Source organism: Falco punctatus, assembly GCF_963210335.1.
Source record: "Falco punctatus genome assembly, chromosome: 6".
Taxonomy (NCBI): domain Eukaryota; kingdom Metazoa; phylum Chordata; class Aves; order Falconiformes; family Falconidae; genus Falco; species Falco punctatus.
In genome coordinates this window covers 2,184,201-2,201,277 of record NC_137585.1, presented here as the reverse complement: position 1 = coordinate 2,201,277, position 17,077 = coordinate 2,184,201, and the positions used below count along the sequence as shown (strand labels likewise).

Genomic DNA, 17,077 nt, shown 5'->3' with positions numbered 1-17,077 from the left:
AAAAAAACAACATAACTGAATCAATAAGGAATAAATTAAAGAAAACAAGAAATAAAGTATACAAAAAATAGCCAAGAGCAGAAAATCTAAGAGGACTGAGCCAAGCCTTACCTTCCTGGGAAAGCAGTGTTATTTAGTCCATTTCAGAAACATACATATTTTTGCCTCACCTTTAGAGAGCCTTCTCTGATAAAAGGATTTTTTTCATTGTTGCATTGAGATTCTGGAATGGTCTCTGTCATACTCTCAGAACCTGCTGATGTGCTGCCTTTGATAAATGAAAGGGGAATTAATGAAGTTATAAATACATGAAAATTGAATAATTTTTTTAAATGGAAAAATAAACATAAATGTACAAGTAAATAAAAAAATACCCATTAGAAAATAGTAGAAGCGTAAAAGTAAAGAAAACATTAATTATTTTTAGTCTGTTCAGGTTAGAAGAAACTTATCTGACAACTAGTATTACTTGATAGTTATAACTGGGGACAAAATATCCTAAACAATATATCAACAAATTTAAAGACTGACTCCCTGCTTTTTGTTGTTGAAAGCTTTGCTCCTATAACAAGTTTTTTTTAGGCAGATGAGCAATGCTGAATAAACAATAAGCAGTATTTATTATTTTTGCTACTATCACTGTCCCACAATTCTGATCCAGTGCTTTAACCAAATGCACGAACAAGCTCAATACCAGTCATAGGTACTACAACCTTTCAAGACAAAAAAGTTCATAAATGCTGTTAGAACCTTCAAACCTGCACTAAAGAAAAACTTACGATATTAGGTTTACTATTAGGGCTTTATAGCATCTATGACTCATGAAAAGGGTACCTTAGAGATACCTAGAGGGTGTATGGGTTTATATCATGCTCAGATACCCAATATTCACCCATTAGAAAAGATTAAAGTACTCTATCAGAAATCTCTAGTTAAATTTCTTTGTATTTTTAAAAAGTAAAAATTGCAGTGTGGGTTAAAGCACTGCCAGTGAAACTGTAATCAGCTAAAGACACTGTTGCCCATCTGCACATCCCAGCCAGAGGCAATTATCTCCTTCTTTCAGCAAGTGAACTCCATAAATCATATCTGTCATCAGGCACCAGGTGGGCAAGATTCAATCTAGCTCCTGTGACAGCTAGATAGGTACAAATTATGATTTAGAAGTCATAACTGTCCTTTCAGCTTACAAACTATAATCAGACATGTTAATTAAGTTGAGCAATAACATTCCTATTTTTGTAAATGCTAATTGCTAGTACTAGAACGTTTCAAAGTGCATTCTCAAAGGTCAACTAAGCAAAGGCTAAGTATCAACAAGTCATTATTAACGCCATTTAAATACCCAAACAGACAATTTAGACAAAAGTTCTCTTTTGTAAAAAAGGGGTTTCAGATTTTGCTGCCTTGTCAACAGTTACTGTATAAACTGCTTACAATTCTCACTACCCAAAATGTTGCCTATAATTTTTTTTTTGCTCTGCAGTCTAGCCAATTCCAGTTTCCAGTTCCAGCCCACAGCTTCGGAGTTCCAGATTTTATTCTGCCCTTTTTAAAAAAGAATTTTCTGGAACCACATTGCCAACTTTAACTACTGCTCACCTCTTCATCTGTTCAGTCATCTAAACAAAGATTCATATTTGCATGTAATCCTTAAAGTAATTTGATTAAATAAACACAGCTATTGCAAAAGTAAACTGACATTAAAGGTCCCAGTTTTCAGAACAAAGGATGATGCAATGCAGAATATTTAAATACCTGTATTTAATTAATTTCAAAACATATTTATGTTTATACAGATGACAAAACAAGGTTAGGACACAACCCCCCCCAAAAAAAAACCCCAACAAAACCCCCACCAAAAGAAAACCCAAACCCCCCACCATTCTGCTCTGAACAACTTTAGGTCTCAGCACCCAATATGAAAAATGAGTTATCGAGGACAAAACAAAAAGATACTCACTTTTGGCTTTCTTAGGGAAGCCAGTTCTTCTGACAGCACATGCAGACAATTCAGAAAGTGCTTCTGCCATGGTTTTTTCCAGTTTAAGAGACTCTACTTCCTTAGCCATCTTATCTTCTTGGTATTTGACTTCTTCCTCGTTCACCCAGTCTTCAATTGAGTTGGCCACCACCTCAAGATAGCTCCTGAAAAGCACAACATTCCTCTATTTACCATAAGACCGTTTTGACTAATGTGATTTCAGGTCAAAGAAGATCACTTGGCCTCTCCGTTTCTTACACAAATATTATTCTATAACCTTTGAGAGAAGGCTTGTGTTTGGGGGGGTTCTCTCATTTTTTACAGGACCTGGTACTTTTGCCTGGCTGGCATTTCCTTAAGAGATCTTACATGTGGGATTTCAGTTACTCTTTCTGCACAGAGATATCAGAAATGCGTCTTCCAAAGAATGCCTGCTCCCAAAGAAAATCCAGAAAGTCAGAAAACATAGTGACATTCAGTTTAAGAAAGGTTCAGACTCACTCTCCTCACTGTTTTACCAGCAGGATAACTTATTTTCTTAGTTGCTCTTGACTGATACTGTCTTTTAGAATACGCTTCAGTTGTTTGTTCAGCAACTGAGATGTTATTCTATTTAATTTCTAGCTCTTCTTTATTGGTGTGACAAGAAAGTGTTTTGAAAATTGTCTCCCAAATCCCGATTAGAGAATTAGCACACCATAGCCTGGCATAATTTGAGAATATTCACAATCAAGCTGAAGTGAGCACTGAATGATAAACTAATCCAGAATTTGCAGCTGGTATCTGTAGTTGTATTGTTTAATCTTCCAAAGGTGTCTGAAATGATTGCTAAACTGGTTCATTGTGAACAGCTGCTTCCAAGGTAGGGTGAAGCCTGGAAGTCTTGCATGCAGTTGCCACTCAACCCCTTGTTTGGAACATTACCATAATTTTTCAAAGTAAAATTCTTCAAGTGTGCAAAACTAAAAAGGGCTTCTAAAGAATGCATGAGATTCAATTGTTGTGTCTTCACAATGTTTTGCATTTATTAGTTCAAGATGATTAAACTTCATTCAAAAGCTCTGTATGCGTTACAGTTTTTGGTTGTGAACATGTTGGCAGCCCAACCAACTCTTGACCTCCTGACAGTTTTAAAGTTCTTATTGCAGCATTACATTTATATGTCCAAGAGAATTATGTAGGCTGCCTGCACAGCACAGCTTCGAGATACACAAGTCTCTCCCAGCTTCTGCAATGTAGGTGGAGCCTGCTATGGGAAACCTGCACGGAGAAACTCTTGGTCATATACTCAGTAAGGACAAAGTGACTCTGCTGGTATCTGAAACTGTACAAACTACAAAAACAATGGTGCTGAAAACAAAAGGCAAAACTAGGCTGGGCCCTAGAGTTTCCAGTACTGGAATAACCTGAAGATGAATATACGTTATAAATAAAAAAGAGATTATTCGCATGGAAAGTATTTTAGGGCAATGAAACAGTCATTCAAAGTCAAAAATACACATTCTATTAATATGCATTCTGATGTCACTACTGCTAGTGTCTGACTCAGAATCATTTCTCAGAAAGGATTATTCTTTTCCAGTAACTTGTGTAATGTGTTTACTATGAAACACTAAACAAATGTCATTAAGATTAACTTTGAGCAAAAGAATAGTTTGGATAATGTCTGAACTCATTTGGCTCCCTGATAGAGTAGCCACTTATCCTAACCAGCCTTGACATGTTTTATACAGCTGTCCCACCGCAGGTACGGCTCTCCGTGCCTTTGGATCCCCTTGGTCAGCAGCACCCACCGGATTTCACATGCAGCCTCTTATTGCCGATCCTTTGAACACTACAATTCCTGTACTGATAGATGTTCTGCATAAATAGGGGACCTGATATCCACAGAGAAGGGCAACTGGGATCTCCAGGAGCAAAAGCTGCTGCAACAGAAGAAATTTCATTTTCCCCCTGCATGTCAGCTTGCTGTAACAGGACCCACTGTAACCAACTGATTAGCAGGTACCAGAAGTATATTCCAGACAGCAACTATGGAACAACCCGACAAAGTGGGTCTGTGGTTTACAAGTTGTCACAATAAAGAGGTAACAAGTCAACCCAGATGAAGAATTCCTAACAGACAGTCAAGTACAGGGTCTGTTGTGTATTCGTAACTCTCCTGTGGTGAGAATGTGACTCTTAAATATATATAAAAAATGTAATTTAAACTATTATAAAAATTATATAATTTAATAAAAGGAAAATCAACAAAGTGTTACTGAACTCATCAGGAGCCAGTTATTTCATACAAAGGTAAAAACTAGCAATACTACTGCTTAATTAATGAGTAGGGTTTGTTCTTGCTTCTGGCAACTCAGCAGGATCTGGAAGCTAATTGCAGGCAACAGCTTGAAGCGCTCCAGGTATTTAAAGGCTCTCTTCCACAGAAATCTTATGTTGCTTAGAAACATATACTAGCAAATATTTATGATACTTTGTCTGGTAATCTGAAATGATCTTTAGTAAAAAGGCTGAATTAGGTCAGAAAATGTGCTGATTATTTTGCAGAGAAAAGGCAGGTGTAGATGCCTGATAACAGAACAAAGTGAGAGCCCTCAGCTCCCCAAGATACCAAGCAGCATACACAGCACACTGTATATGTCTATGAAACAAGAGTAAAGCCAAACCTTCCCGGCAGCTTTCATGACAGTTTCTTAGGAACCCCTTGCTGCTTTAAAACAGAACCTGATGAAGTGTCACTTAAAAAAGATGGCATGCCCCAAGCAGAAACTATCTTTAATGGCTGAACCTTGTTTTCAGTGTATACGGAAGAGTAAGAAGGAGGAAGCATATAGCTATTTCATCCCCAACTGAAATATAATGCCTCTACAAGAGAACAGGCTTCATCCTTCTTTAGATTCAAAATTAGCCATTTTTGTTTTGCAGCTATCAAGAGCTCTTCCCATTTGTCAATTGACCTTGAACTGACTGTTTCAATGCTCTTTCAAGGTGACCAGCCAAATTGTTCTAGCCCCCCACAGATGAAGAGCTGTTGTTTCAAGGAGAAATGCTTCCCCGAGGAGCTCTGGTTCCTCACTCTCTGCTCCTACAGACAGGATAACAACTACACACCATTGGGATGAGGTATTACTCAGTGTATGTAAACAGAAGTGACACATTAGATGTACTAGGGTATGTGACCTGGTTACCAGAGTCTGTGCCAGAAGAGTATGGGTCTCATGTCATATGTGTCACCCCTGTGCAGCCATCCCAGATGTACCAGGCAGCTGAATGGGCACAAGGTGTTTAAGTATCTTGAATAAGGCCCTCAAAGTCCAGTGCCTCAAAGAAGAGTAAGAGCAGCTGGCAAAGTGAAAGAGCTCTGGGCTCCAACAGGTACTTGTGTAACAGACTTTGAGACCACTGACCGCTCTGCCTGGGTCCATCCAAATGCAAGACCCAGGTTTACTTGAACACACCATCTTTCACTACCTTTTGGGGAAGATTTCAGCTGTTACATATGTGTAAAAAAAAAAAAAAAAAAATCAACTGAGAAGACATGTAGTGGATTTGCCCAAAACCCACAAAACACTGCTTTTTCTCTAAGGAACTTTGTGTTTCTGTTGGTAAATCTCTTCTGGCTCTGGTCCCAGTCACTGCTAATCATACCAGCCTCTTTTCTTGGCAAATAATTTAAGTCCAAGTGCCTGGAAAGCTGAGATGGATTCAAACACAAGTTCTTTGACCGAGAGCTAAGATACAAAATAGAATACAAAATATGTCTTCAGGAAGGCATGCTTTGCCTAATTTGGCATTCAAACCTTTTCAAATATATGGGTAACAACAAAAGTTTCCATTAAAAGATTCCCCTATTCTGATTAATGAGGCACTGCACTTAGAAAGGGATATCTGCAGACAAGCATCTCTCTCTTTCCTCCCCCGCAATGGATAACTTGCTTGAAATTCTATTTGATAAGTCATATCTAATTAATCCATAGAGCACCTGAGTGACATCGTTAAAGATAGCTCAGCTGTCTCTCCATGGCATTGTAATTGCTTTACATACCAGTACATGGACACATACTCTATTTTTGGTCAATTATTTGAAATAGCTGTTGGATCCACGTAATTTATATTGCTGTTTCAGCGCAAAAATGTATTCCAAAGTGAATAGGTCCACTGACAAAAGCTCTAATAGTAGACACATCAACTACCCACGTTCCCCTAACTGGTGAGGCGATAGTGACAAGGAATTAAGAAGAATGTGGTATTCTGCAAAAAAATTATTCTAATATTAATACAGGGCTTCTAGATTTTCTTCAAAGGCTTTCCCAGTGACACTCACCCAATTTAAGTATATGTAGTTGAAAAACCTGGTAAGTATATTCTCAGACAGAATTTTCTTTTTAAACCTCCCTCACCTGAAGTGTCCTCAACATAATGTTCGTGATGTGGATATCCCTAATATGACTTTGTGTGTATGTGCGCTCTATATGTATCTTTATAGTTTGTGTTAAGGAGTCATATACAGTGTTACTGCATGGTTCTCCTCACTCTGAAAAACTTCAAGAGAATTCTTTTGATATGGCACTATTCTGCACCTGCATGACTTTGCTTTCTCATAAATGTGTTACATCATGATGTCTTCCAATTTCAAAGCTGTGCACCAAGCATAGCCATGCAGGGTTTAGTTGATAATGACTGAATGAGACATGAAAGATATAAACAACTACCTGAATCCAACGTTAGAGTGCAATGCAATATCCCAGGTTTCTCGGCACAAACGGTATTGATTCATAGGGTTGTGAAGAACCATTAGCAAAGAGTTATCTTGGGTATGATAAAAGGAATCGATACATCTATAGTCTCGGGATGCAGTATGAAGAACCTGAAAAAGAAAGAAATAAAGGTACATCCTCCTTGCAGGCAGTAGCATATGTACAGATGCTGCACAGCACAGCTTTTAGCGAAAGGTGTTTCAGACCTTCATTCTCCTACAAGAGGTACACAAAGCATTTGGATTCCAGCAACCTGAAGTGCTCAGGCAGGTGAAAACTGAAAATCCACCACTAATCAAACTGAGAAAAGGAAGTAATTATCTCTACCTTCTGAGACTCACCATGAATGAAAAGGTTCAGCTAAATAACAAACAATAAATTTAAATATTAAATAAATGCTTGAACAAATTTCAATAATAAAGTATTTAAATAAATAGTAAATAAAGGCAGAACTATCATAAACAAGGTAGAGACATTTATTTTCTTAGCTCAGTTGAGTTTACTTGGTATTCCATTTGCTATACTATGATCTGCATGTCTCCGATTTACTGTGTTCTACATTATTCCACTCTGTTCTGTACTACCCCATCATTTTCAATGTTTGCATTGCCTGCAGTCTGCAACTTATAGTCACAGTTAGAAGAAAGACTTCTTTTAAATGATTATTTTTACAGAACTATGCAACTGAAGTAAAACTGAAATAATTCCCTATCAACAAATATTCTCTTTAAACATGGGAACGTTAATAGCAGCTGGTATAAAAATTATGTTCAGATGTGACACGTAGTACAAGGAAATTGGGAAATATTCTTATAAAATGTTATTTTGTGTTGCAGTTATTTTCCATCAGTATCTTTTGACTAGATTTGCTAATTATTGACAGTTCAGTTAGTATTAGCTATTTCTGTTGCATAAGAAGGAATTTCCCATGTACTGAAGTGTATGACCACTTTAAAGTTGTGATACTAAAGTGATGCTGAAAAAGTCCAAGGAGCCTTTCCTTCACCTATGTTTAGCATGTGTCAGGATCAAATAAGAATTGCAGTATATAAAGCTCAAGCCAGCACAGGAACTAAGAATCCAATAAATAATCCTCCCAAGAGAATGCCTACCAACTTAAGTCATCTACAATTGAATTTATCCTTCATATTTGTCATTTTGTCCTTCTGCAAGATGAGTTTTACTCTGTAGCTTGCAAGATCTCTATAAAGGAAGACTGTAGCACTGAAAGGGTGAAGTACCATTACAACAAAATTTTCTATTTGCCCATAAAACATATATACTGTGTAGGTATTTGCAAAGCGTGCTTCACACACTGCAAAAATGAGTCCTGTAACTGCCAGGAAGGATCACTCCTAAGGGCAAGATCATTTTGTCTCCATCACACGTTTATCCAAAAGACTCACAAAGAGGACAGCAGCGATTTGGCCAAACCAGGAAATAAAAACCCATTACAGATTTCATACAAGAAACAGCCGAAGAACAATTTTGGTAAAGATGTAAAAGGGATAAAACTGAATCAATTATCTCGCAAGGATATACCCTGTACTCTGCTACTAATTCTTTGTACAGCATTCAGATGGGTGACTGTGTAAGACTGTCAGTTCACAGATACCTGAAGAAGAACATGGGGTTGAAAATGCTCAGCAAATCTCCAGTCTGTCAAACAGCGCCTCTGTGTCTTTTTTATTTCTTCTAAGTTTGGTCCTAGGCCATAATTTTCCGGACTCACCTCAAAATACAGCAAACCAAAATGAATATCAACATTCCAGTGTCAGTCGTATGAAATTATCTGTAATCTTGTTGACTTAATAGAGAGCATCCCATGTTGCATCACAGTTAATTGCATAATGCTGCACATGTGTAGACCCGTATGACACCATTTAATAAAAAACACAATTACTCCCAAAAGTTTTTGGTCTTGGGTTCTTTATGGCAAACAATCTAAATATTTTTATTATTAGGTTATATGTTTTCGAGTTCTGTAAGCCATTATGAATATTTAAACATGTCCTATGAAGTAATTTTAAAATTGCTATATTTATCCAGGGCTATATGGCAGGCAAATGTTTCTGAAAGGCCGAAGTACAGAGTTTACTAGTGTGACACAGTTTGGCAATTTCTGTCAAACTCTCATGCTAGTATTTGACCCCTGCTGTTCAGTGAAACCAGCACAGAACTGTAATTAGTAGCTTCACCGAGACCAAGAATTCAAAGAAAGTGATTTCATAGGGTTTAAAAGTTACGGCACTATTTTCCAGACTTCACAAAATTAACACTTGCATGCAGCATTGCACAAGAATCCCCAGTACCACGTCCTGGCATTGAACATTATCTTCTGTTGTCTCACGCTATAGAGCACAGTTTATTCTGTTTCTCACACTTGCCATATCAGAAAAACGATGATCCAATTCTTTGTTCAAAACAGGACCAGCCAGACCATCTCTTCCCTCTTTGCCATTCGTTTCTGCAGGTCCTGGAATTGAAAGTAGAATTTTAAGAAGTGTTCCAGAAATTTCAGTCCTAAACACTAAGGTCAGAGTGATGCAATTTCCTGAGCCTCCCTGATGAAGTTGTCATCAAGTTGAAGCTTCCTTTTACAACACTAGTCCTATAAATACATGATCAGTTCTGCTACACTTCTTTCCTAAAAGAGCACTTTAAAATCCACGGACAAGTGCCAGACAGTGAAATAAAATAAAATTTAAAAAAAGAACAATAAAAGAACACTTTGCAGGACCCACTCAGATCATCCTCTTTATCTGTCCTATGCTGGCCTTGCATGGTCAAAACCATTAAAAGTACTTTAAGCTGTGTCCTCCAGATTCGTACATGAAGAACCATTTTTCTGCGTACTATCTGAGAAACAGTAGCCAGCATTCCTTTGCACAGGTGACATAAAAAGAGAAGGAAAAGTAAATTGTTTTGATATTTTCACATATTTTTTTTAAAATGCACATTTTAAACCTTAAAATTAACTGGATTTATAGAGTTCTATAAGCTACTGACAGAATATTACTTCTGCTGAGGATCTGACCAGTCATTCCATCATCACAGTGGGCACCTGGTATGAGCAGGATCACATGGAGAATTTAACTTCTATATTCCCATTCGTTTTTGAAATAATTTCCTGTCAGTATAATTCTTTATGCCCTGAGTCAGGGCAGAGATCGCCAATATTTGATCAAAATTCACTGGTACAAGAAAAATATACTTCCTGGGAGAAAACACTGCAGAAGTATTTGTTCCTAAGTGGTTTATAACCAGCTCAGCTTCCAGACATTCCAGATACATCTTTAGGCTCTGCTTCTCTAGGAAATTAGACCTATTTACTGAGTGTCTTTAGAAGACTTAAGAAACCTGAAAGCAAACATTTTCTCTTCCTGGTATTTGCTTCTGTGCTGTGGAGGTGTTGAAATGTTGACAGTTACGTTCATAACTGCAATATTTAGTATTGTGGCTAGTATAAAAGTAAAATAAACTAACACCCAAAAAAGGTTGCTGAAATTCAGAAGAGAGGCAGATAAGGAGGATTCAGTTTTGTCTGTCTCAGCCTTCTAAGGAAAGAATCCCATCTAAACTGGTTGCCTAGATAGCTATAGCAGGAAAGCATGGGCAACATCATGAACCTAAAGGTATAGCCACTTAAACTGACATAAATTCTACTTTCCTGGCATCCCAGAAAAACAATCATTTGGTTTTGATGTTGCTTCTTGGCCAACACTGCTCCTTTAATCAGACCAACAACTTCCCATTAGACCCAGATTAGAATCTGTAGGAGAAAACGTAGAATTTTCAAAAAATTCACTCCACGTTGTCTGCAAGAGGTCTTTGCTGTGTCAGCTCCTGCTCTCTAAACTGCTCCTGTTCTACTATGAGCGAGATAGTTACAATGGCTCAAACACCACCCAGTAGCCTGCTACAGATACAACTGCAGAGACTGAAAATGAAGTCAAAGAAGCTGATGAAGCTGAAACTTTGCTCAGACATTCTTTACAATTTTAACTTGAGGGTTTTCACATATTTCTGGCCAAATACAGAGAGAGTCTAATTTGACTATAGAAACTGGATGTTTAAACTTCTACTTTACAACATCAGTTCTACCACGTTAGTCTTATTACAATTTCTTTTCATTGGTCTCACTTTCTTCAGCACCTAATAGATATATTCCTCTTTGTCTGCTACTTCTGAATTTGGCCCAGAATTTTGAATGTCGAAATTCTGTGCTAGATTAACCTGTATGTGAAAGAAGAGAGAAGTCTAGAAGGAAAAAAAAATATTAAAGGAAAAGGTATGTATGCATGTGTAATTACAATGCGTAGCATACCTTCTCTTTAATTTGTAACTTTTTGTATCACCTTTTAGAGTCCTTGTGTAAGTTATGTATTCTTTGCATTTCCTAATACTCATTCACTAGTAATCATCTTATTAACCTCATAGACCACTTGATTTCACTCTGTGGTTGCTACTGACTTTGTAAAGACTCGTCTGCCATCATAATTCACAACAGCCTGTATTCAGAAAGATATTTAAGCATGTCTTCAGGATTTTATGTCTATAAAATTTATTTGATATCGTAAGCAGTAAAACAGTTTTTTAGTACATACTTCGCTACAGATACCATTTTAAAGAGTTGCTGAAATAAACTGTTAATGTTGTCATACAAAACAGCTACCTTTTGACTTTACTAGTATTCCTACATAGATACTCAGGGTACAGGCTGTACGATACTTGAAAATTTGGTGATTTATACAAGAAAAATCACAACCTTGCAATAGCAAATGATATGGTAAAATAAATAGTGGATTCAAGTTCTTCAGGAGTAACAAAAACAAAGAGGTTTTTACCAGCCTGTCTTGGAGATTTCCCATGCAGCTTCTTTTCCATAAGGAAGAGTTGTCTCAGCTGTCTTGCAAACCTGGCTGGATTATCCCAAGGGATAAAAGACACTTCAGAATCACCTCCAACCATAGATCCAGAACTCTCCAGGAGACCAGAGTCACTCAGCCCAGTCAGCCTCAGGCTTTCAAAAGTAAACACTCTGAAGGCTCTTTCTACTTCAGCCCAACTCAGAAGTTCTATAAAAGAATTACAGTCATTAACTGAAAATGTCCTTACAGCTCAGCAGAAGATAAATAGAAGGCTATGTAAGTGTATTGTTCTTGGCAACTCTGCTAAAGCCAACAACAATTTCCTTAATGGTATTGGATCAAATCATGTGAGCTACATTTTACACTGTATTCGAAGTTGAACGCTTCCAAGCTGCAAAATGATATGCCTGACTATTAATCCATCTTAAACAAAGTGCTTCCTACATGTGAATACCTCCCGGCTCATTAACTTTATATAAATGATGTTGATTTTAAAATACTGAGTCGCATTTATCAAACCAGTTAACAACTAGTTATTTTCAGTTCATGAAAATGCTGCCATTATCATAAGCTTTTTCATTACCTGTAGCTTCTCAACCAAGTATAATTTTTTTTTTTCTCTCCAGACCAAATTTTACACAGAATTTACACAGAAGTGTGCAAGGTGCAAAGGCAATAATAAATCCCATTTATGGCTGTGTGCATTGGTGTCAATATAACAATGATAATCATGGGAAGGACCGAACCTTAAAACAGGTAGCTCAGTGCCCAAATCATACAAATAACATCTTCAGTTTGAAAAGTTTTCTCTTTACAATAAACACACAAGCAGGTCACACATCTTGAAAATGTTGGATATCTTATCTCCCGTTCAAGCCAATCACCTTCTTGATAATAGTGAAGACATTTCTAGCTAAGGTAACAGCTGGGAGAGTCTGGCAGTATAGTATGGTCCAGTGAAGACCATCAAATTCGATACCCATCAGCTGGAATACTACAGCAATACAGAACAACTTAACAGCTTAGTGTCCAAAATGAACGCACCAACAACTAGGAACAATGCAGCGAGTGTAAAGTAATCCAACACAAGGGATTTCAGGACTGAATAGCTGGGAAAGTACCTTCAAATCCCGTGCCTGTTTAGATGGCATAAATGTAACCAAAGGGACTTGGATGTTTGTATTTCTTAGTAGCACAGAGAAAATGTTCAAAACTACCTAAGGGTATTTATGTAGTCGCTGGGATGGTTTCACAGTGCATGTCACGGTGGTATGCGCACTCCAGGAAAAGGGAACTGCAGGAGTGATTATGGCTGAAGAAGTGAATGTATTCTTGGTTTGATAACAGGACTACTACAGAAGCCATTTCATTATTAAAATCAACAGCTTACATAGATGGCTTTCAGAATATATTCTATTATTCAATAAAAATCTTCTACTTAAGACACATGTGCTCCTCCGCCAAAAGGGTTTTGGTAAATAGACATAACAGTTTACATCAGTCTCTCCAAAAATGCATTCTGTGTCCCAGGATCAAAATAGAATTTTGTACAACTACCTCCCCCCCTACCCGCCCCCCCCCCCCCCAATTTAGTAAGTGTCTGTATGTAAAGGAGTTCTGTAATCCTTCCAGCTCTTAGTTGGGCAACATTTAGTACTCATATAGCCTTTCCCATTAACCGTGAAAATGAGGTCTGAAGTTTAACTGAAGTTTAGAGTAGGCTAGGGTATAAGCAAAAATGGGAATATATGCAAAGGTTTGAGGCAGCTGAAAAAACTTGTCCCAAAATTCCTGCTATTTAATAGGATCATAAACCAGAACAAAAACATGGAAGTTCTATCAATGAAAAAGAAAATCACTTTACCACTGGTACAATAGTGCATGAGCTCGTGAACGCTAGCCAAGCGTTTAGTGTTGTTTTCAGTTGAAGGAAGGGTGAAATGGGTAAGTTCTGTAAAAGGCAGTTTATCCATCATTTCACGTTCAATCTTTTCTGCATTTAAGTTCTCTGGGACCTGAAAGAAAAAACAAAGGACCAGAGTCAAAGTAAACTTTCACACCAGTGGATTTCTAAAAATTATGCTTGAAGAAATCTTTTTATACCAGAAGACATAAGCATGTGCTTAAGTCAGTTGAACATAAACTTGTACTCACAGCATGTTTTTACATCATGGTATCAGATCTTTTAGGCAGAAAAAAAGGAGATACGTAAGAGAATAACTGACAGCGTAGCAACAGACACTTGTTAGAGGATATTTGCCTCTGCTAGCTAGACTCAAAAACTCTGGAATGCAGAAATATGTACTATCTATTGAAGAGGCAGCAGGTACCTTCCACGTATCTTTCAGCTGGTGTGTGCTACTACTCACAGTAATGAAGTCTGTAAACTCATGATCAGTCTGTGACAGCAGCATCCCTATATATTTAAGGATCTGTCTTTTGAGACTTATTGGTAACTTTCAGCTTCACTTTTTTTAGTATTACACAGTTACAGTAACTTTTTCTTGGACCGTATCTTCCAAACCTTTTTCCTCTATCCACTCCTCAAACATTGTACTATATCCTAAATTTCCTTATCAGCAAATACATCATATACACCAAGCACATGCCTGCTAAGGACATCTCTCAGAGATTATTCAGTCCTGCTTTCTGCTTGAATACGTCCAGTGTATTGATTTGTTTCTGAATACTGTTTTAATCCATGGTTGTCAAAGTATTCCACATATAATTTGTAATTCATGAAGCCAGGCAGACACACCTTAGCTGTGAAATCTAGAACCGTATTATCACTTGTATTACCTTCAGAGTATTTTCAAAGTTTGATGGTAAAACTACAGATTGGCTTTGGAAAAAACTGAGACATTCACAGTGGTGTTTTGGTTCAGAAAGTCTGGGAAGTTACTTCACAATAACCTCAAGTCTTGCAGTCTCTGAACCTTTCTGCCTTTGTGAGAATTTGGCAATATCTTGGTTATACACTATGCTCCAACTATTTAGCCAACCTAAATACACTTGTGTTCACTAACCACCTCTGTATCTTTTCTTATACTTCTCTACGTGCTAAATCACCATTATCTAGTAACTCATTTTCCACAGTTGCATCAGTGTTTGGCTACAGCACATCAGCACAGTTTTGTAATATCTCTCATACATGCCGAAGGCTGAACATTATTACTAATGCAAACAGATCACTGACATCAGCACAATGCTCTGTGTTTGTGGTATGTCCACTGTCAGTAGCAGTAACTCTCTGCTTCTTAAGCAGACTGAACACGTTAGTGTGTCCATCTCAGTAGGAGAAAATCTAGGTTACACTGTTCTGCTTTGCAACACCACCACTCCACCCTTCCCAGTGCATTGTGTATTCACCACCTGTGGACTTTAGAACTCTTTATATATGATAGATAGCACTATACCTTCAGCAGGTGCAACCGCTGAGCCAGGGTGTCATGGTAGTTAAATAAGAGAGGGTACTTGGGGGTGACAGTCTTTTTGGCATTGTATTTAGGAGAAAAATATTCATACAGATCCTGTCAAAAAAGAAAGATGTATTAAACCCCAGTAGTCAGACTGGATTGATTTGTCGTTTTAGGAAATAAACAAAAGACAACACAAACCTTTTTTTCACTCTCAGAAAGTGAAAGAGAAGGAAGAACAGAGGCTATATGACCTGCAATGGTATGATGTAGCCCATCTGCCCGAGGCTCTGGTACCACCAGGCTAGGTGGTGTAAGGTGTTCTTCGCTTGCAATAACCTGGCAAACATGAAATACGTTAGTTTTCATTACAGTATGACTGCTGTTTAACTTCATTAAAACTATAAAGCAGCTCCTGCTATAAGCTAAACATCCATAAATTCTGTCAGGAAATAAAACCACAATTTTTTTCTACAAGTAGCAAAAATGCAGTTCTCCATGTTAGTTCCTGGCCAAAACAAAGATTATGGAAAACAGAATTAACTGTTTTCACCTATTATTCACTTTTGGAAGGATGAGAAGAAAAATATTTCCAACTGAACATGTTAAGAATTGTTAATTAACACAGATAATTAAAACACAGATTGTATATCAGGTGCTGGACCTTATTTTGAGTATTTTTGCCTGAGTCTATTTTCAGACTGAATTGTAAAAAGTACAAAAATAAGATTGTGCTAAAATTTTATTTCTAAAACAAGGAAGATTTCCAAATCATACTTTGGGTCTCTTTAACTCATAGTTCATGCCTGAACTCAACAGAGGTCAGATCTGTCCAGCACTAGCATAATATATGCTACTTTCATATTAGGTTTGTCCTAACACCTTTTTACTGAATAAAACTAAGTTCAGTATCAATACCATTGTTGCAGCACATGAAAACTTGTTATTGACTTAGCTAAGAAATTACACCTTTTTCCTCGTTTGATTATATTGGATCTTTAGTCTTGAAAAAATCATTTTGGAATAACACTGTATATACAGGGTAAGTGCACAATACAAAAGAAAACCAAAGATGTCACTTCTGAGCTGTGATTCCTTTGTATTGAACCTCCTCAGTCAGTGCCTCCATGCACAGTCTCTTATATTAGGCTGATTCAGATGGATTTATTGATCTTTGATCAATGCATTATACAAGGTCTAAGCTGGATTTGCCAAAGGAATTACAAAAAAAAATATTCCCACCTGTTCCAACATGCAGTTAAGCATTAGCGGTACAGAAAAGCATTCCTCAGGAATCTGACTCAGCAAGTCATTGTAATACCTCATGTCCACAGAAGCAGCCAAAGAAGCAGCTTCTTCCTCTGTTGTAATAAAAGATAAAACATTAAGATCGATTTCTGAAGAAAAGCCAATTTGTATTACCAACCAGCTCAACCTTCAGACAATTTTTCTTAAAAAAAGCCTAACACAGCCCATTACTGTAGAGCTCTTAAATGTGACTGTGACTAGGAACAGACAGAAATGATTTTCTAAAGAATTTTGTTATCACCACTGCAGGTTCTAGAGACTTCCACAATGTATTCACCAAGAAACTTTTCTCACAATATCAAATCACATCTTTAGCTAACTGTGCAATGATTTCAAGGATTTGTGCTGTCAGATGAATGACTGGTACAACAGAGTGAACAGCTACAGGTGAGTGCTTTAATCCTTTAGACATACCCTGTGGCAAAATTACTGTTTGCAGAATGTCTTCTGCTTGCCTTTTTTTCTTTGAAGGTGTAATCTGTGATGCTGGTCGTACCTAAAGGAATTAAAATAAAGATGATAAACTTCAGAAACAGTAGAACAAATTAGGATTGCACAAATAGGTGGGAGAAATTAATTTCATTTAGCTTTGGTTATTTACCCTGGACTAGATGCTAAACTTTTAGATGGCTGGTATTAGGGGAGGGAAAATCACACCTTACCCTGCATGGGACAGACAGTAAGAAAGTAGTTCTATGAATGTTTTAAATGAGCATTTAGTACTGCTACAGGAGTAAA

At 37.3% G+C, this 17,077-nt stretch overlaps 1 protein-coding gene across 1 annotated transcript in view; it reads right to left on the bottom strand.

Annotated features, from left to right (window-relative positions):
- LOC308065690 (sperm-associated antigen 17-like) overlaps nt 1-16,831 on the bottom strand; it is a 69,208-nt gene extending 52,377 nt beyond the window's left edge. Inside the window, exons 1-11 of the mRNA XM_080391887.1 lie at nt 16,754-16,831; nt 16,274-16,392; nt 15,233-15,370; nt 15,032-15,145; nt 13,480-13,630; nt 11,592-11,822; nt 9,132-9,220; nt 8,360-8,476; nt 6,700-6,854; nt 1,964-2,148; nt 171-268 (exon numbers count right to left, since the gene is read on the bottom strand). Coding sequence (XP_080248013.1) covers nt 171-268; nt 1,964-2,148; nt 6,700-6,854; nt 8,360-8,476; nt 9,132-9,220; nt 11,592-11,822; nt 13,480-13,630; nt 15,032-15,145; nt 15,233-15,370; nt 16,274-16,357 — 1,362 coding nt within the window. The 5' untranslated portion in view covers nt 16,358-16,392; nt 16,754-16,831. The remainder of the gene's footprint in view (nt 1-170; nt 269-1,963; nt 2,149-6,699; nt 6,855-8,359; nt 8,477-9,131; nt 9,221-11,591; nt 11,823-13,479; nt 13,631-15,031; nt 15,146-15,232; nt 15,371-16,273; nt 16,393-16,753) is intronic.
- Nucleotides 16,832-17,077: the final 246 nt, after the last annotated feature.